The 21,379-nt window shown below is 36.5% G+C and overlaps 1 protein-coding gene across 1 annotated transcript in view; it reads left to right on the forward strand.

Moving 5' to 3' along the window:
* The window catches only part of FBXL17 (F-box and leucine-rich repeat protein 17), an 809,991-nt gene that overhangs the window by 527,086 nt on the left and 261,526 nt on the right, over nt 1-21,379 (forward strand). Inside the window, exon 7 of the mRNA XM_006895052.1 lies at nt 3,008-3,084. Within this exon, the coding sequence (XP_006895114.1) occupies nt 3,008-3,084 (77 nt within the window). The remainder of the gene's footprint in view (nt 1-3,007; nt 3,085-21,379) is intronic.

The following is a 21,379-nucleotide window of genomic DNA, read 5'->3' on the forward strand; positions in this document are numbered from 1 at the left end:
TAAATAAATATACAATGATATAATAATAAATATTGGAAGCAGGAGTGACATCCACTTCCTAAACAACCTGCCTCTGGAAACTATGAACTTGGAGAAACAATGATAGTTATAGAAAGGCTTCAGGCCTTTTGTTCATAGAGTCACTATGAGTCATGCTTGACTCAACAGCAATCAACAACAACAGTAGTAAAAATAATAACAATAATATAAATATATAATAAAGTAGTTTTATATAATAAGTAGAAGGAACACATTAAGCCAATTACATCTATTTAGAGAGTGGTCTCTTGGTAATCAAATACAAAATCAAACATCTTAAAATGTATACCTAGAGCAATGAGAACAAAATACAATTGATTTTATAAGCATTACTTCTGCACAAATTTACTCTTCGTGTTGGTCACACAAAATATGGGTCCTTTACATGTTTTTGGTAAGTGTTGAGGAGAGCGATGAGATATGTATCTTTGATACCAAGTGTTTTTAAAAGAAATTTAGGATATCATAATCATCCATGGCCTTTATTTTTATATTTAGTATATGAAAATTACTTTTCAAGATTACATATAAATCATGATTGTTGTCTGTAATGCTTCGTTTTTGTTTTTATCCTTTCTTTTTTATGAGTCCTTAAATGTTCCATTAAAGCAAAATGACATGTGAAATTAAGTTTTAAATTTTCCCTTCACCATAACCTATATCAATCATAATTGCCGTATGTTACTGTTTTGATAGTTTTCTATATAGCATTGGGAAGGAACTGATTTTTATCTTAAATTATTTTAATAGCCCCATATGAAGGTTTATTTGATTATCCTGATAAAGTTTAAAATATTTGTCATTCCATTAGAAGAAAATTGTATAAAAATATTTTTTTAAAGAAAAATGTCCTCCCTCTAACTAATTTAACCTTCAGTAATGAATTGTATGGAATAGAATTGTATAAAATTTCCTGACATTTTTTGAAGGTACCTACAAATAAACGAGACAGCAAATAAAATATCTGAAAGAGATGAATACTGTGTAATTTTTGATGGATTATACACACAGGTATCAAATTATTTGATCCTTACTTCCTAGGAAAGGGTAATGACTCTTTTTGCTTTTTACCCTTTCACTTAACTGTTATTTATAAAGATTAAAACAGTGAATGCATTGAAGGGCACATGTACCTATCTGTCAGTGTGACTGTACAGGTTTTTCTGATATTAGGAGGACGGAACCACAAAATGAATAGTGTTGTTAATCATTATTTTTAAAGTTCATTCAATTCTGTACTACAAGTTACACTAAAGCTATTAGAACAGAGTGCACCATTAAAACCTTTTCACTTAAATGAAACCAGAAAAAGACTTAAATTATATACATCCATATCTATTATGAAAATAACCTATACTCATGCAGTAATTCATTTGATATTTGAGGATAAAACATTTTAAGATAAAAAAAAAAACCCTGAAGATCTTACGTGTACAGAAGGTTTTTTTATCATCCTTCATCTATAGAAATTGTTGCTGTTGTTGTGACTCATAGCGACCCACAGCCCTAAACCCTGCTCTATCCTGTGCCAATCACATTGCCTCTGACACACCCATCCCGATTACCCCACTCACTGAATCAATCCACCTCATAGAGAGTCTTCCCCTCCTGCGCTGTCCCTCCACCCTACCAAGCATGATGTACCTCTCCAAGGACTTGTCTCTCCTTATAATATGTCCAAAGTATGTCAGACGAAGCCCCAGAATCCTTGCCTCCAAGGAATAACCTGGTTTAACCCTCTCTAGGATGAATCTGTTTGTTTTCATGGCAGTCCATGACACATTCAATACTCTTCTCCAGCACCACAGCTCAAAGGCATCAATTCTCCTTCTATCCTACCTAGTCATTGTCTAACTCTCTGATGCATAACAAATGATTACAAAGACCACGGCCTGTATCAGGCACACCTTAGTCTCCAGAGAGACACCATTGCTCTTGAGTACTTTAGAGAGGTCCCTAATAGCAGACTTTCCCATCGCAATACATTTTTTTATTTCTTGGCTGCTGGTGCCAAGAGTGTTCACCGTGGAGCCAAGCAAACTGAAGCTGTAAACAATCTCAATCTCTTCACCATCCATCCTGATGCCACCCACAGACTTTTAATTTGTTTTTATGTTGAATAAAATTTCACAGAAAATGTTTCCGTGTTGTCAAGCTCCCCAGAAGACATATGTGTTCTATGGCTTCATTGAAATTATGTCAATATTATTCATTATTTTTATGTATATGTGGTTGTAATGTGAAATCAAGTTGGAACTGACTCATAGATGACCCTTGAGTGGGTTTTGGGGGTTTTGCATCACACAGGAAGAAATTGTACATCTTTTTCCTGTGGAATACCTGGTAGAGTTGAACCACGTGCCTTTGGGTTGGCAGTGCAAAGCCTTATTACTAGATGTGTATATTGTGTGTTTGTTTTTGTTGTTCTGTACAGTTGAGTAGGAACCAACTCATAGCTGACTCTCCAGCAAATTTTCAGACAGTAGACTACACAAAAGGATATTTGTATCTGATAACAGAAGTGTGATAATCATTTATAACCATCACTCTTTGCTACTTCTTTGGTTTTAAAAGATGCACTATTCATAAAATATTTAATTAAAAGGCATTTAGATATTAGAACATTGGTGTTTAAATTAGAGAATATATATATTTATATAAAGAAAGGATATATATATTTATATAAAGAAAGTATATCTAGCTATATCTATGTATCTGTGTATCTATGTATCTTTGTATCTATCTATCATCTATCTATCTATCTATCTTTATAGAGAAAGAAATTGAGATAAAGAAGAAAAAGTGGAATTTTTTTTTCCTGAAACCCTTGAGAGAGGATTTGTTAAGAGAAGAAACATGTGACCTTCATCAGAAGCTGACCTTGCCTTGTTACACTTATGCCTAAACCCTTACTAATTTAACATGAACACATTAAGGCAACTTTTTTTTTCTTTGTTACGTATTTCAGGTGTGTAGAAGTCATTGCCAAGGAAGGACAAAACCTAAAAGAGCTGTATTTGGTGTCGTGTAAAATCACAGATTACGGTATGTAATGAGTCACTGTCCTAATCTTTTTTAAGAATTGAAAAAAATACACAAAACTATGAAAGGAATTTTTTAACAAAGATGGTAACTGCTATCTTATAGGAATCAATTTACTTTCATTTTGCTAGTTTTAATTATTAAAAAAGCAAGCAATCAATGTTGGTATGAACTAGAATAAAATTTATATTTTAATTTATTGGAAATAATCATACACAAATGCAGTACATACACACATATGCACATTTAAATAACATCTAAATTATGGGTAAAAGAATTTTATGATGAAAATAACTGTCAATAATTAAACAGTTGATGTAAGTAAAGACATTATTAAAATTATTACATTGAGTTGATGTATTTAAATTAATAATATATCAACTGCATTCATGCTGACATTCTAAATGTCATAGATTTTAGATTTTTTTAAGCATTGAAAAATTTATACTAGGCAAAAACCTGTAGTTACTATAAAAGATTATGCATTTGTAAGATTTTAAATTCTACTTTTCACCTTGTTTTGTATAGAGAAGCAAATATATTTATAAAAAATAAGAAATTATTTTATGGAAGTAACACAACTTTCTTCTTTTTTTATTTTTTTTTAAATTTTTTTCTGGCTTTATATAGCCTTTTCTCATCAATTTGTGTGTGTAATCTAAAAAGATTTCAATAGACCTTTGGCTATAAAGAAGTTTTATAAATCAAATTTTAAGAATGTATTTCCTCAGTTGAGGAAAAGGAATACTTATTTCCCCTCCTATTGTGAAAAGAGCAAAGGACTGCATGGGGATGGCCATATCTGACCTTTAAAACTTCACAAAGGGGAGCAGCCCCAATCAGCAACACAAAACCAATTCCTATGAGGTCATACATGTCCGCTATTCTCCCTCACCTCTTTCTTCTCATCCCAACACGAAGTTGACTGCTTTACTGCTTCCAAAATCTGATGCGATAGCTAACAGACCACACAGAATGATACTGGGGAAGTTAAAAGGTTATAATCCAGATTAGTACCAGAATACAGTCAGGACAGCTTCTAAAAGATGTAGTCAGGTGCCTCAGCCTTGGATCTCGTGGCTTTAGGCCAGGGTTACAAAGCTCTCAGTCCTCTCAATTATGGCTCCCACACCCCTAGTCCTCCAAATTAACCTGGGCAAAAACTCTTAACTCTATTTCTGTGAGGAATAGTATTCCTAAGGCCAGGTCGGCCTCATGTGGAGTCTCTGGTCCTCTGCTTTGGCCACATTGCTGCTACTGCTGCTGTAAGTCTCGCTGGCAAGAGAATCTCTGGTCCTGAAGTGCCCCCACTGCATGCCTGATTCTCCTTTGCTGATAGTGAGGCTTTCCAAATCTACTGCTGGATCCATGGTGAGACAAGCCAATCCCCTTGTGGATTAATGAGACTAGTCAATCCTATTGTAGATAGACTTACACATCCTATTTGCATATTCCTGCCTATCTGCATAGCAAAATAAGTTAATGGATAGGCCATTTTGAACAATAAACCCTTAACACCACACCTGTTGTAATCAACATGTACTAATAAATGCCACCAATCCTAGAATATCTTCTTGGTCATCTTCCCTGGAGGAAGAGTTGCATTTTATCATCTGTTAAATTTCTCTTTTGGAAAAACACTACAATAGCCATGGGGGTGGATTTGGAGGAGAATAAAGGAAAAAGAAAAATTCCAGGGTATTTGAAGTGAGGAAGTAATAATAGACATAGCTCAATAAGAATAAATGATATGAAATGCAGTATATATGAATGATTATATAAAACTCAGTAAAAACCTAGTAAAACAAGGTTTCTAACAAAATAAAAAAAAGTAATTCATAAAATAATAAAATTGTTAAACACTCAGTAAAAGGAAAAAATAACAAAGGAAACAATAACTAATTACATTGTGGACATTGTCATAAATGTCAAACAAAAGGTATATGAATGAACGGAAAACCAATTGTTCTGTAAACTTTCAATCAAACTATAATTTTAAAAAATAATAAAAAAAACATTAAAAATCATTCACCTAAAAATAACCCTAAATTCTTTGCAGACATTTGTTGTGTTTTTTTGTTTTAGTCCTTTGTGATTGATAAAACTGTCTCATCTGAATTTAAGCATGTTTCTGGGTTCCTTTTTCCTCTAATTCTACTGTGCAAAGAGAACAGTCTTTTGTGTTTTTCTTTTCCTTTTTTTCCCCCCTCCTGGTTGATATGTTGCACTGCTTTGATACTGTCACTCCCCAAAACCACCAATAATATCTCCTTACTGTCTACATATTAGAAATTTTACCCTGGTGTGTATAAATACATATTCAGATTGGCTAAATAGCTGGTATAGTCATTGCCACTCCTTACATGTCACTCAGCCTTAGTTCTAAGACTGCATCTCCATTCTTAATTTCTTTTCTTTTTCCTTTCTTTATCTCTTTGCTGCCAATTTTCAAATTGCTCATAGCCAGGAGCTATAGATTAGGACCCTTAAAATGAACTCTGCATGTCAAGAATGAGGTTCTGCAGTGGAAATATTGTTAATAGTACTCTAGGAACTGTTACATGGTAGAAGTAGTTCCCAGGAAGGGATCTATTAAGTTACCATGTACAAAGAAATGTCCTAGAAGAAAGGAGCAGGATAAAATGTACTGGCTTTCCAACAGAAGATCAGAGTTCAACTTCTTTGTTGTTTGGTCTTAGGGAGTTTTCCTCACATCTCTGAAACTTCATTTCCTCACTTATAATAGGGAATTAGGAATTTCTCATTTCCTATTTTCAGTAAGAAATTGGGAATTAATGTTTGAGTTCATACACCTGTCTGGACCTGGTACACAGTTGTTTTTTTTTTAATTCGAAAGATGTGTTCGTTCTGCTGACAGATTTTCCCTTCCTACGGCAGCTCTGATGGCTTAGTCAGAAATTGTGCTGTTCCACAGAAGGATAAATGGTATCTGCCTGTGCGATTTACTGCCTCTGAGAACCAGCTGGAGGGTTAGCTATGAGTTGATTCCAACTCAATGACATATAACAACAACAGAAAAGGGATATTGAGAGGAGTCCGACAGAATTCTTCTATCCTCTTTTCCTTCCCTTGTTCACTGGAGCTATTTTTGTTTTTGTTGTTTAGTGATATTTTCATGATTCTGATATTTTCAAATTTCATAGTTTTTCCCTTGTATTATTAAAACCCTGGCAGTATAGTTTCTATTGATTTATATCCCTGATTTTTTTTCTTCAGTTATTCAGTTTAGTGATTTTCAGCCAAGATTTTTATCTAATTCTTCTTAGTTCTGTCATGATTACCACAGTGAAGGCAGAACAAACTCAAATTTCAAAAATGTGCATGTATTGGATTGGGAATAATTACAGATTGATACCTTGATAGAAATCTAATGTCCTCATTAGAAAAAAAAGGGCAGGGGCAGTGTTATACTCCTTTATCAAATTATCAAATTGGAACTGACTCAAAGCAGTCATTGTTGTTGTTGTTCTTATGTGCTGTCAAATCAACTACAACTCATAGTGACCCTCACAGGTTTTCTTTTTTCTTTTCCTCATGGAGCAGCTAGTTGATTTGAACTCTGCCTTTGGCTTAGCAGTGCAATTCCTTGCCTACTAGACCATACAGGGCAAATTACATAGAGCCAGATACCTTTAACTGCAGAATTGGAAACATTTGTGCCAGTCTCAAAGACAGTGATCGTGCCAGGCTCAAAGATGGTGGTCATTTGCTCCATTTTGGGTATCTGTCACTCTCCACAGTGCTGACAATAATCACATCTCCCACATCAGGTTCATAAAAAGGCTCACTGCACAAATTCTAAATCTTCCATTCCAGGACTTTGACTTGTTATTTTTTACTCCCCTTCGGTTATCATTCTGGTTTGTACCACATTTTACAAATTCAAATCTCTTATAATTTCACTGCATCTCCCATGACTGAATGAATTGATTTCTTGACAGCCTTATTCTCAACCCTGTCTACACATTAGTATCACTGGAGATGCTTCTAAAACATAAATGCTGAGCCTTATTAAAAAAAAATTATTAAATCGACATTTGTAGGACGTTTGGCCCAGGCAATGGTTTTTTGTAAGCTGCTTAGTCATAGTAATGTTCATTTAGCAAGAGTTTAAAATAATGTAGTCTATTTGAGAGTAACCAGAAAGGTGCATTTTGGAGACTTTCTCCCATGGTAACATGAAATCTAACAACATTTTCCTCCTACCCGCATTGTCTTCTAGTTTCAATACGTCATTCTCACCTCATATCCCTCCCTTTTATTTTTCTGAGTTTTTGATATTCATATAATTCATGCTGAAAGTTTCTGTGCATCTGATACTGTTGGTGCTGTTCACCAAAATGTTGGCAATATAATTGTTGAAGAGGGGAAAAGGTTGATTATTTTATGAGATCGTGCTATAATTGCTATTAAAAGAACTTATCAAAAGCTCAGCTCAGCTCATTTCTTTTTCCTTGGTAAAATGCCAATAACACATGAATAAATTTTTGTCAAAAAGACAGTAATAAGGATTATTCATTGTAACCAAAGAAACAGCATGTTATTGGAGGTAACCGTTCTGCCAGGGGAGTTTGCCTGTGTCCTCTTGCCCTGTGTTAATTATAGATTCTAAGAGGAAAAACAGATTCCTTTTTTTTCCCTCTCTTCTTCTTTAACTGTGAAAGTAGATATACTCTGTGGAACAATTTTCTTATTGAGGCCATTTAGAGATTATAAACTTAGATGTGCACTTAATATCGTATGAATTTCTTCCTTTAAGGGGCTGTTTTATAGATCTGCTTCCTAGTACATTACTCATATTCAAGTTAGTTATTTTACTCCTGACCTTTTCTCTCTGGCATTATATTTGTACACACCTTCTGTTTCACATAGTGAGATTTTTGAAGGTTTTTATAGGTTACATTGATTCAGAAACAGCAACTTATCTGAGATATAATTTGTAGTGTTTTGTCAAGATTCTCAAAGATGTTGAATGTAGTTGTACTATAGTACTTAAAAACACCTGGCCAGACTGTTAAGCATTCATGTTCATGTTATAAGTTTATGTTAATTTTAACTGGCATATAATTTTTGCAAAGGAAACTATCCTTCTAATAGGCCACTTGCTCCTCAAATTAAACATAGATCTTTATAGTAAAGGATAGCAATTATAAACAAATCAATAATTCAGGCACAACTAAGTGGAAAATGCAGTCTTGGGAAATTGCTCTTTGAAGAGAAATCTTTGCTGTTACTGAACAAATTTATATTATAGGCAGTATTGTTGGGGGAAATCTAACTTCAGAGTCAGGTAGATTCCAACTACAGCTTCTCATTGTTGTTTTATATTTGGCTTGGGGTTGTGTTTTGGTCACGTTTTGGTTTGTTCTGTTTTTTGTTTTGTTTTGCTTTGCTTTGTTTTTTGGCTTCATGATCTTGATCAGTTACCTACTTCTTAGTTCTGTTATCAGTAAAACCTCATGATAATCCATACCACATAAAGTAGTGAAAATGAATATAAAGCATTTGCACAGTGCTTGTTAGTATAGGATTCTCAGTAATTGGTAGTTCTTATAATAATAAAATTCTTTTTCTGAAAAAGAATCAAACTGCTTTCCTCAAAGTATGAATTTCTTATGTGTGAGAATCCCTACTGAGGCCTGTATTAATCTAATATTTCCTAGTTCATCCCCATTCCTAAGCTACGTAAAAGGCACTCTCATGTTGTAGTCTGTAGGTAGTTGTGTTGCTGACCTAACGTTCATGCCTCTCTGACAGTTCAAATCCACCAGTATCTCAGGAGGCATGGTGACCACTCTCCTCCTATGTAATTTATAGATGCAAGGAGTGAGTGAGTAAAGCTATGTAAATTTTCTTAGTAGACAATAAAGAGCAAAATGTTTAAAACCTTTAATTCATCTTTCTTTGTAGATTCTTCCCTTAGTCTTTCTCAATATCATCTTTATTTTTATTTGAATAATTTTCTCTTGGCTCCCTTTATGCTTTTCTTTTCTCAGGGATAATTTTTCAGCTAATAGCTTCCTACTTATTTTTTCTGCACATCAGCAGAGAACTACCAGAAGTCTAGGCTGGGTTTAGAAGGGGTCGTGGTACTAGGGATATTGTTGCTGATGTTAGATGGATCTTGGCTGAAAGCAGAGAATACCAGAAGAATGTCTAACTCTGAGAAGAATGGGAATCCCAGAACACTTGATCGTGCTAATGCGAAACCTATACTTGGACCAGGAGGCAGTCATCAAAACAGAGCAAGGGAACACTGCATGGTTCAAAATTGGGAAGGGTGTATGCCAGGGATGCAGCCTATCTCCATACTTTTTCAACCTATATGCAGAACAGATTATCCGGGAGGCTGGGCTCTATGAGGAGAAATGTGGGGTCAAGATTGGTGGACGATTTATCAACAATTTGCGTTATGCAGATGACGCAACTCTGCTTGCTGAAACTGAGGAGGACCTGAAGCGCCTGATGTAGAGGGTCAAGGACTGCAGCCTACAATATGGATTGAGGCTCAGTGTCAAGAAGACAAAGATTCTCACCACTGGACCAATTGGCAGCATCAGGATGGATGGTGAAGAGATTGAGATTGTACACAGCTTTAGTTTGCTTGACTCCACAGTCAACAGTCTTAACACCAGTCGCCAGGAAATTAAAAGGCGCATTGCCATGGGAAAGTCTGCTGTTAGGGACCTCTCTAAAGTGCTGAAGAGCAATGGTGTCCCTCTGGAGACTAAGGTGCGTTTGATACAGGCCATGGTCTTCACAATTACTTGTTATGCATCGGAGAGTTGGACAATGACCAAGGAGGATAGAAGGAGAATTGATGCCTTTGAACTGTGGTGCTGGAGAAGTGTATTGAGAATGCCATGGACTGCTAGGAAAACAAACAGATTTGTCCTGGAAAGGTTTAAACTGGGTGGCTCCTTGGAGGCAAGAATTCTGAGGCTCCATCTAACATACTTTGGACATGTTGTGAGGAGAGACAGGTCCTTGGAGAGGGACATCATGCTTGGTAGGGTGGAGGGACAGTGCAGGAGGGGAAAACATCTATGAGGTGGATTGATTCAGTGACTGGGGTAATTGGGATGGATGTGTCAGAGACAGTGCGATTGGCACAGGACAGAGCAGAGTTTAGGGCTGTTGTACATAGGGTTGCTATGAGTCGCAAGTGCGTTGACAGCACATAACAAAAACAACAACTTCAAAACTTGTATTTTGAATTCCTTTCCTTTGGAAAAGTGCATCCCGAGGATTAACAGGAAGACAAGAAGTCAACCCTAATTTACTGTGGACCACATAGCACAGAGCAAGTGATGTTCTAATAACCCAAGATGAGTGGAGAAAGGGCTCATCTCCATTAGTGTCTCCATAGTGAATGTTGCCAGTATAACACTTTGGTTAGGAGGCACTAACTCAAAGAACCCAAGTTTCTTTCTGGGATTTTATCATAGTTCTCTTTAGAATTTTAAAACTCTTAAGAACTCTAGAAATACATTTCTAGAAGAGATTTTTTTTTCTTTCTTATGGTTTCCCTTCCCAAGTCATCAAATAGCATTTAATTAAAGAGGACAGTAAACACTCAACTACTGGCTTCATTGTTTAGATAGGGGGAGGGTCGGCTCCATGGTCACTGGCAGTTCACAAGCCCACCCTACTGCTCCACATGCACCCATGTCACTCCTGCTGATCCTTGACTGTTTTCCTGGACTGTCTTTGGCTACTGTATATTTGGCTTGTTGCAGTGCTTGTTTTGCCTTATCTATGTATATTTTTTATATTCTTACAACTTTCCCTCTGGTGAAATCCAAGGTTAACTTATTAGAGGAAGAGGAAAACAAAGAAGAATGCATCTGGTTCTTTCAGGCAAGAAAAATGGCAAGGAGTGGCCTCCTGACATTAATCTTTGGTGTAACTCATGCCTCACCCCAACCTAGTTGACCTTCTATTGCTGTTGGAAGATGAATAGGTTACACATTGTCAGAGGATAGTGGCTTCTATATATATATATATAATTTTATATATACATATATAAACCCATCTTTCTCCTGAGGAGTAGCTGGTGGATTTGAACTGCATGCCTTCAGAATTGCAGTGCAGATTCTTACCACTAGGCCACAAGAACTCCCTTGCTTTGAAATAAAGAGGGATAAATAACATTTGACCTCCTAACTGATAGCTAGATTGTTATTGTTTCTATTTTGTACCATCAAGTCTGAAAGGACCAACAGTTTACCCTCCATCAAGTTTTCAGAGGTCGTTAATCACATAGAGGGAGAGTACCCATCAATCTCCATGTATGTATGTATGTGTGTGTGTGTGTGTGTGTGCGTGTGTGTGTGTGTGTGTGTGTGTGTATATATATAGTTCTTTTTTTCATGTAATTTTTCATATTATCATATATTTATACCAGATGATAGTCTATTAAAATTATAGCCTACTTTTTCACTTTTCTTTTTAAATTGTCTTTCAAACTGTTTTAAGTTTGCCAGGTAAGATTTGACCCCCTTTGTAATCAGGAATAAATTTTCAAGTTACAAAGTGTCAGAGAAGAATACATATTTGTAAGTGAAAAAGAATACTTTATTGTTTACTCTTGATTATTTGCAATTTCTCTCCAGTTGATCAGTTAAATATAGATAGCTTCTATTGTTTCTAGCATAAACTAAGTTGTTAAATCTTCTATTGTTACAAATTTCCCTTGTATTGTATGCCCATCTTAAAAGTTACTTCTTTTCAGTCTAATTATTTGTTCACTTGGAGTTCTCTGCTATTGGGTTTATGTGTCTATTGTATTTTAACAGTTATTATGTATTTTGGGTTTTTTTTCTCTCAGTAAGGTCATGATTTTCTCATGAAAAAAATTTGTATTTAATTATATGCTTTTTCTAAGTATGTTTCTTTGCTCAATAGCAAAGAAATTATTTAGTTTATTTCTTAGGTCATCCTAGCCTGTAACAATGCAACCTGAAATAAAGGATTGGCTAGTTTATTACTTATCAGTGCATCTTACTATAAGCTGCACATGTCTAGAGTATTGAGAAGGACTTCTTAAGACATTCTTTCAAGGAAATAGTCCATTGATGTATTTAAAGACCAACTTTAACTTCATCATGTATGTTGTTGTTATATGCCATAGGACTCTATGTACAACAGCTCTGAACCCTGCTCTATTCTGTTCCAATCTTACTGTCTCTGACACACATACCCTCATTACCCCAGTCACTGATTTAATCCATCTCAGTAAGGGTCTTCCTCTCCTGCATTGTTCCTCCACGTTCCCAAGCCTAACATCCCTCTCCAGACACTGGTCCCTCCTTAAACATGTCCAGGGTATGTCTGACGAAGCTTCAGAATCCTTGCTTTCAAGGAGGAGAATGGTTTAACCCTCTCCGGGATGAATCTGTTCATTCTCTTAGCAGTTTATGGTATATTCAATATTCTTCTCCAACACCATAATTCGAAGGCCACAATTCTCCTTCTAGTCATTGTCCAGTTCTCTGATGCATAAAAGTGATTGCAAAAACCATGGCCTGTGTCAGTCACACTTTAGTCTCCAAACTCGTATCGTTGCTCTTTAGTACTTTGGAGAGGTCTCTGACAGCAGATTTTTCCCAACACAACACATCTTTTAATTTCCTGGCTTCTGGTGCCAAGAGTGATGATTATAGAACCAAGCAAACTAAAGCTATCTGAAATCTCAATCTCCTCACCATCCATCACAATGCTGCCTTTGGCCCAGTGGTGGGAATCTCTGTTCTTTTGATATTGAGCTTCAATCCAAATTGAAGGCTGCAGTCATTGATCATTGCAGCAAGCGCTTCAAGTATGATAAAACTATTATTACTAGGAAATAATCTACCCTATATTTAGACAAATGAAACTATTTCTATTTTACCCCTTAACTTTATCTCCAGCAATAAGCTACTATACTGCCAGCATTCCTCGGTATGGTTGGTTCCAAGTAATGTCTTGTAATTGCTGAATGCAAAATTTTCTTATTTAACTGAATTATTAAATACTAAATTTCCAAGTTTCCTCAATTACTTAAAATTTCTGAAGTATATTTCAAAAGTTTCACTATTTTTAATGTTAAGAAATTATTACCAAATCCTATCATTTTCCATCACCATCCTCTATTTGACACTCATTATTTAGTACACTCAAGCATACAGAACTAAATGTTTTTGTGGTGTTGTAGTATGTGAGAATGTAAATATTTTTTATCATTATCTATATTCATCATTATTGAGTAGATAGAAAAGTAAATGGAATGAAAACCAAGATCAGTTCAGTAGTACTTGATTCTCAGTACTTCACATAAGAAATTATTTCCTAATGTACATAGCTTCTTAAAACTGGATGTCTTTACTGGTGGTAGTGGTTGTTATATACTGTCAAGTCGCTTACAACTCATGGCGACCGTATGGACGCTGAACCTGGCTCTATCCTGCCAACCTTATTTTCTGCTACACGCCTACCTCCCTTATCCCAGTCACTAATTTCATCAAGGGTCTTCCTCTCTTACACTGTCCCTCCACCTGCTCAAGCATGATATATCCCTCTCCAGGGACTGACTTCTCCTTGAAACATGTCCAAAGTATGTAAGATGGAGTTTCAGAATCCTTGTTTCCAAGGAACAGCCTGGTTTTACCCTCTCTATGATTAACCTGTTTGTCCTCCTAGCAGTCCATGATTTATTTAATACTCTTCTCCAGCACCACAATGCAAAGGTATCAATTCTTCTTCTCTCCTTCTATCATCCCTAGTCATTGTCCAGCTTTTTGATGCGTAGCATCTAATTTAGGAGACGTGGCTGGATCAGGTGCACCTTCGTCTGCTGACTGATATTGTTGTTCTTCAGTACTCTAGAGTGGTAATGAATTATTTATAAATATAATCAGAGGTTATGCCTTGGGGATATGTGGTAAGATAGGAACTTTGGGAAAGGCATTGGCCTATATAATATGGAAATCCTTTTCTAATCCAGACTTGATTTGGACTGGTTTTGTTTTATTTTCACTGTGCAAATGTTTTACTACGTGCACATTTTGCTATGTTCAGGCTGCTAGCTGAGTTCTCTGTAGAATACAGAGATAAATGAGAAGTACATACTGATAAAATGAGAGAAAAGACATAAACAATGAAAAGTTTTTGAATATATTGAGGAATATATGACAGTAAATGAAAACCAGCTCTTTTATGGTGTAGGTCCTCAGGATCGGATAGGATTATGATAGACTGGAACAGTTTGGGCTGGATTTATGGAGGAAGAAGTATGAGAGTACAGAAAAGACTGGGAAGGAAATTTGAGGTAGGAGAGCCAGAGGAACTACTCTGAGCAGAACGAGTGTTTGAATGGATGAGTGTGTATTCACTGGTTAATCTAAAGAAAGAACAAATAGCATCCAAAGTGATTACATGCACACATGGGCAAATCTTGAAGAAATTTTATGAAAATATTCTAGTTGAAAATTCAGCGTAAGTTCCAATTTTCAGCTTAACTTTTCCTGTCTTATTCGCCATTCCCATGGTAACAACTTCACTTAACATATATAAAAAGAACATTTCTCTGTGTTCTACTAATCACATATCCAAATCAATTGGAAAGAAGTAAAATATAAACCTTCATGGCAATGATAATAATATGACCAATAATACTGATAAAGTTAGACTAAATTCCTTTCAACTCAATTCTGACCCATAGTATCCATGTAGTACAGAATTCAGCTGCCACAAAGGGTTCTCAAGGCTGTAATTTTCATGAAAGCACTGCCACATCTTTCTGTCGTAGAAAAGCCTATAGCTTCAAACTAACAACCTTCTAAAAAGCAGCCAGAGTTTACCCACTGCTCCATCAGAGCTCTGAGGGAGATACTATTAATACCTCCATGAAGTTGTAAATGGCAAAGTGCTTGACTTTATAAAAGGTAGGCTCTTTGAACCTGCCTGGGGTAATTAATCCATATCTGCTTTGGAAAGGTCAAAGCATTGAAAATCCTGGGGAGTAGATCTATTCTGTACACATGAGATCTCTACAAATGATAAACAATGTCATATCCACAACAACATGAATCTTCAAATTTACAGATGTGGAAATCTGAGGCCTGGAAAGACGAAGATTGTGATTATGAGTGATTGTTGTTGTCTACCAGCACATTGGAACTGACCCATAGCTGACCCTCCCATGGGTTTTTAGAGGTAGTAAATTCCACAGGAGGAGATTATCCATCTTTCTCTGTGGAGCAACTCGTGAATTCAAACCATGTACCTAGGCATTGGCAGCACAATTCCTTACTGTTAAGCCACCAGAGATCCTTATTGAGTAATGGTATACATTCAGTATTAAGTCATCCAGATCCGGAGCCTACTATGTTCTACAAATCTCTGACTTAATTATTTATAGATCTGGGATATACTCAGGGGTATTGATTTAGCACTAGAGAGCAGTATTTTATTTCCAGTTGTCATAGCTTAAAAAAATAACTGAGTCACATGCTAACATGTTCTTCCATCTATGTATTTATTAAAAAAAAAAAAAAAACCACAAACCAAACAGTGTCACAAAGCAGTTATCCCATGAGATCTAATTAAATAGTTCTAGAACTGAATCAGTTTAATATGATTTTTCGTTGTGACTTTGTTATGCTGACACCAAATAGAAATTGCATGTCAGGATTAAGTGGTCCCTAGCTGAAAGGTGGAGACTCTCCAATACATATTAATCTATTCGATAAGTATTGTTTAATTCATAGAAGCTTCTTGCTTTTTCATATAGTTTTCCATTCTCTTATATTTTCTTTTAAAATTGTTATAATTCACAAAAAAAAAAAAAAAACACAACCCACATTAACATTACCCTTTGATTAGATGGGAAGGTTGAGCCCAGAGAGCTTTTAGTTCTTTAGGAAAGTTAGAACTAAAATTTTCCTACAGGATATGCAAATTTAGGGTCCTGTGCTAAAAATGCCAGGCTGTTAACTGAAAGGTCTACAGTTCTAAACCACCAACTGCCCCATGAGACAAAGATGGGTAGCCTCTTCTCCAAAGATCTAGATCCTAAAGTTTCTGCTGGGTGCTTGCCATGAGTTGGACTCAACAGCTTTGAGGTTGGTTCTTTTTTTTTTTTTTTCTGTCAAATTATTCTGTTGCTTATATAGACATGCTTTCCTCATTTAAATGATCATTTTAAAGCTATTTTAGATAAGATAGTAAGAATCTGTACTGCAATCCCAAAGACACAGATCACATTCACTAGTTGCTCTCCAAGTGAAGGATGAGATATCGCCTCCCTTGTGATTACTGCCTATGAAAATCAGCCAGAGGGTAAGCTATGGGTCAGTTCCAACTCAATGGTACACAACAAAAACAAGTTCGCAGTAGCCTCTAAAGGCACAGATATTTCTAGAGATACATAATGCCTCTGTTCTCAGAATCCTGAATGAAAATGTGCCCAACTTCTCTATCATCATCAACCTTTCTTACATTGAGATAATCTCTACAAGTTAGTCTCTGGGTGGTCAGAATCAGAGCTCTGGTGAACTAGTGGCAAGAAGCTGCACTGCAATCCCAAAGGCACAAAGTTTGAGGTGACCAGCTGCTCTGCAGAAGAGCAATGGGCAGTGTTCTCCCATGTGATTAACTGACCCTGAAAATCTGCTGGAGGGTCTGCTATGTATCACTTCTGACTCTATGGTACACAACAAGTGTGTCTTTGCTCTGCCTCTTCAGTGTGTTTTTGCTGTTATTGTTGAGTCATTCAAATGACTGTGATTCATAGTGATCCTATGAACAACTCAACCTTATCCTGTCCTGAGCCAATTTCACCATCTTCAAAACACTTAACACTGTTGCCGCTGTTAACTGTGTCAATCCATCTCATTGAGCATCTTGCTCTCTTGGATTAACACTCCACCTTGGAGAAGGGCATCTTTTAAATAACTGGACTATCCTGATTACATGCCCAAAGGATGTGAGACTGAGTTTCACCATCTTTGCCTCCAAGGATCACCCTGGACTTTCTCCAGGACAGACATATTTGTTCTTTTGGCAGTCATTGGGATATTCAGTACCCTTCTTTAGGAACACAACTCAAAGACATTAATTCTTCTGTCATCCATAGCCATAGTCCAACACTCAGATGCATAGCAAGAAATTGAAATGACGATGGCTTTCATCAGGTACACCTTTGTCTCTAGACTGGTTTTGTTGCTTATTAGCACTCTAGAGATGCCTCTGTAGAATTTGCTAACCAACTTACCTTTTAATTTCCTGACTGCTGGTGCCAAGGGTGAGCTTTCAGCAAGCAAGTTTGGTTCATCTGCATAAAGCGAGTTATTGAAGAGCTTTCCTCCAATCTTGATGCCACACTCTTCTTCAGTTTCTCAAACGATCTGTTTAGCATATAGATTGATGGGTAAAGAATATATCCTTGACACATTTCTTTCTTGATTATGAACCAGGCAGGGTTCCCTTGTTCTAACCACAGCTTCTTGGTTAGGTACTGTTGTTGTTGATTGCCTTTGAGTCAAGCACGACTCATAGAGACCCTATGAACAAAATGCCTGAAGCCTTTCTGTAACTATCATTTATCAAAGTTCATAGAGTTTCCAGAAGCATGTTGTTTAGGTATAACACTCCTAATTATCCAAGATTTAATGAAAATGGGAGGAAAACCCCAAGATCTGCATTGTTTTGTTCTAAAGGTTCTAGAGCATAAAGCTATATCTCTGTACTTAACAACTACTCTTAATAGTTATCTTCTCTTTGAGACAATTTTGTTCTTTCCAATGATGTTTGACTAAATCTACTTCACTATGTTCTGGTTAATTAGCCTTCTTGAGACACTGGACATCTGATTCAGTTTGAAAAGCAAAAACAAGTATGTGCTTTTAAGTTTCATTAGAAGATGTTAGTAACATCCAAAGCATATTGCAAACATCATTTATTAGGATCACATGGATATGTCTATGAATACTGGCACAGTGAAGACTCTTTGTCTCCATTTATGATTGAACTTCATTGTGAGAACAGTAACTTTTCCTTAGCCAGAAAATGATGGGCAGTTCCCTCCCGTGCAGTTTACAGCCTTGGAAATCCAATGTATGGTCAAATGAGTCTCTTAAGACTCAGTAATGAACTTTTCTCAAATTCAGTTTATATATAGGAGAGGCATGAATAATGTATTAATTTCCCTTTCCCCTTCATTATTTTCCAGTTTTCTAACTATTCAGGAGATGGGTTTTGTGGGTGTTTTTTTGTTTGTTTGTTTTATTATCATTATAAACTCAACAGTGTATTCCAATTATGTTTTTTAATTGTTAATACTCAAATTGTCCTGTATCAAGCAGTGAGAGTTCTGAGTTGGTTCTCAAATCTTTATGGCTCAGCCCATAATATCACAATATTCAGGCAAGTCTTGCTATAGCCATAGATTCAGACCTTTTTATGTAGAACTCTGTTACCTTTGGTGGTTTTAGTTTTTCTTTCTTTCTTTTTTTTTAAATGTATCTTCTTAACCCTTTCTCCTCTCTGAATCTGTATCCCTACACTCTGTCTTTCCCCCTTCAAGTTTAGAACTTGCTCTGTACTTTTATCACAAGTCCATTATGAATTAGCACTATCAACTCTCCTGGGTTTTAAAGCATCCTCCTTTAGGAATTTTCAGTACACAGGAAACTTCTGGTTCCTTACAGCTGCCACTGTAAATTTCCTGCCACTGTATTTTATTTTTTTTTACTTTTGCAGGCATTAGAAGCTGGGCATAAGAAGTTGGTTTTCATTTTGTTTTGCTCTGTTTTGTTTTTTATCTCCATCAACTTTCTGGATGAAGATTACCTTCTAATTTTGTTTGTCTCAAAATTTTTGCATTTATTTTAAATAAGTGCTGAAATGGGATCTCTTGGACTCAGCCACTTGGAAATAAATAGAAAAGTTTTCCTACTGTATGGTTTTACATAATTTCTTTCAAGGGCATTCATACTTCTTTATTCCATAGCTAGAAATATATTTTGCATTTTTACATGTATATTTCTGACTGAAACAGTGTAATACATTTCCCCCCTTCCTGTTTTGTTTTAAAACACTCATTAAAGTGATCATATCTTATTAGGACAAATATTAGTTTCTGAAATATTGCTGGAATGCAACCTGCCTGTCAGTGCATACAACTCATTGCTGTGAAATGAAAACAAACCCATAGCTGAACTTACAGCAGGTTTTCAAAGACTTTAAATTGCACAGGAAGCTATTGTTTATATTCCACCTGTGGACCAGCTGGTAGATTCAGACCACCTGCCTTTGACTTAGCTGCACAATTCCTTACCCACCAGGCCCTGAAGTTTACTCATTGTTGTTGTCCAGTCAGGTTCAACTCCCAACTATCCATTTGAGCCCATTGCCACAGACACTGTGTTAATCTGTCTCGCTAAGGATCTTCCTCTCCTTTGCTGAATTTCTGCCTTTCCAAGAATGATGTCCCTTTCCAAGAAAAAGACTTTGGTAGCAACATGTTCAAAGTATATGAGACAAAGCTTCACCATCCTCACCTCCTAAGAGCACTCTCTTTGTCCATATCCAATACACAGCTGTTATTTTGGCAGTTCATATTATATTCCGCACTCTTCTCCAAAACCACAACTCAAAGACATTGATTCTTCTGTCATCCTCTTCATTGTCCAGCTATCACATGTATAGCAGGGGATTGGAAAGACTCTGGCTTTAATCAGATGCACCTTAGTCTTTAAACTGACATCATTTATCTTTAGGACTTTGGAAAGATCCCGGAAAACAGATATCCCCTGTTCCTTTTTTTTTTCCTTGTTTTTCTTCTTTAGACTTTTTTTTTAATTTTCATTGTGATTTTAACAAAATTTTACAAAAAGTTGGATTTTCATTCATTCATTGTTGCAGACTTTCCTCCCTCCCCATCTTCCCTGTCCTTCAGTTTACTTTGTTTTTTAATATTGATTCATTGTTGTATAATTTCCTCCATAATTCCCACCTTTGCCCCTCCCCCAATACTCCTTTAAATGTACCTCCTACTCTGGACCATTGTCTTAGAGATAATTCCTAATCATATATTACTTTTAAAAATTCTCTGTCTCATCTGTCCCAATACTGTGTTCTATCCACTCTTTTCCTATTCTTGCCAACACGCATTTCACTTAGCAGTGATAGAGAAGAGTCTTGAACTATCATGGTCCACCAGGAAACAAATAGATCTGTCTTGGAGAGGATGAAACCGAGTTTCTCCTTGGAGGCTAGAATTTTGAAGCTCCATCTTATGTACTTTGGGCACATGGCCAGGAATGATCAGTCCTTGGAAAAGGACAACTTGCTTAGAAGGGTGGAGGGTCAGCACAGGATAGGAAGACCAAGGATGAAATGGATTGATACAGTAACTGGGGCAATGTGGGTAGGTATGTCAGAGTCAGTGAAATTGGCTTAGACTAGGGCAGGCCTCAGAACTGTTACAGATCAGCTTGCTATGAGTCACAGTTGACTAGACAGCATATAACAACGGTGTCCTCCAGGGTCACCCATGTTGTGTAATGTTTCACAAGCTCTTTATTCTTCAGTGCTACATAGTATTCCATCTAGCCATTCATTTGTTGATGAGGACTCTGGTTGTTTCCATCTCTTTGCTATTGTGAATAACACAGCAATAACCATGAATGTGCATTTATCAGTTTGAATAGCGGTTCTGATTTTTTAGAGTCTATTCCCAGCAGTATATTCCCAGTGGAAATACTGGGTCATATGATATTTCTATTCCCAACTTTGAACCATTTTACACTCCCACCAGCAGTGAATAAGGGTTTCAATCTCTCCACAGCATCAACAACATTTGTTGTTTGGTCCTCTGTTGAACTTTACTATTATTGCTAGTGTGAGATGATATCTCATAGTTGTTTTTAAATGCATCTCTCTGATAGCTAGGGATTTTGAATATTTCTTCATGTGTTTGTTTGCCATCTGAATGTCTTCTTTGGTGAAGTGTCTATTCATATCCTTTGCCCATCGTGTGATTGGGTCATGTACCTTTTTCTTGTTGAGGTGCTATGTGTTGTTGTTGTTGTTGTTTAATGCCGTCGAGTAGTAGACGACTCATAGCGACCCTATGAACGAATGGCCTGAACACTGTTCGTACATAGAGTTTCCGGAGGCAAGCCATTTCAGAAGTGGATGCCACTTCTGCTTCCAGGCTTGATTTAGTCGGGAGGCTCCAGCCAACACTGTCCACCATGGGTGCCCATTACCACGATTGGCACATCACTGTCAC

Source organism: Elephantulus edwardii, unplaced genomic scaffold (genome assembly GCF_000299155.1).
Source record: "Elephantulus edwardii isolate Elephantulus edwardi_28Jun2011 unplaced genomic scaffold, EleEdw1.0 scaffold00156, whole genome shotgun sequence".
NCBI classification, from domain to species: Eukaryota; Metazoa; Chordata; class Mammalia; order Macroscelidea; family Macroscelididae; genus Elephantulus; species Elephantulus edwardii.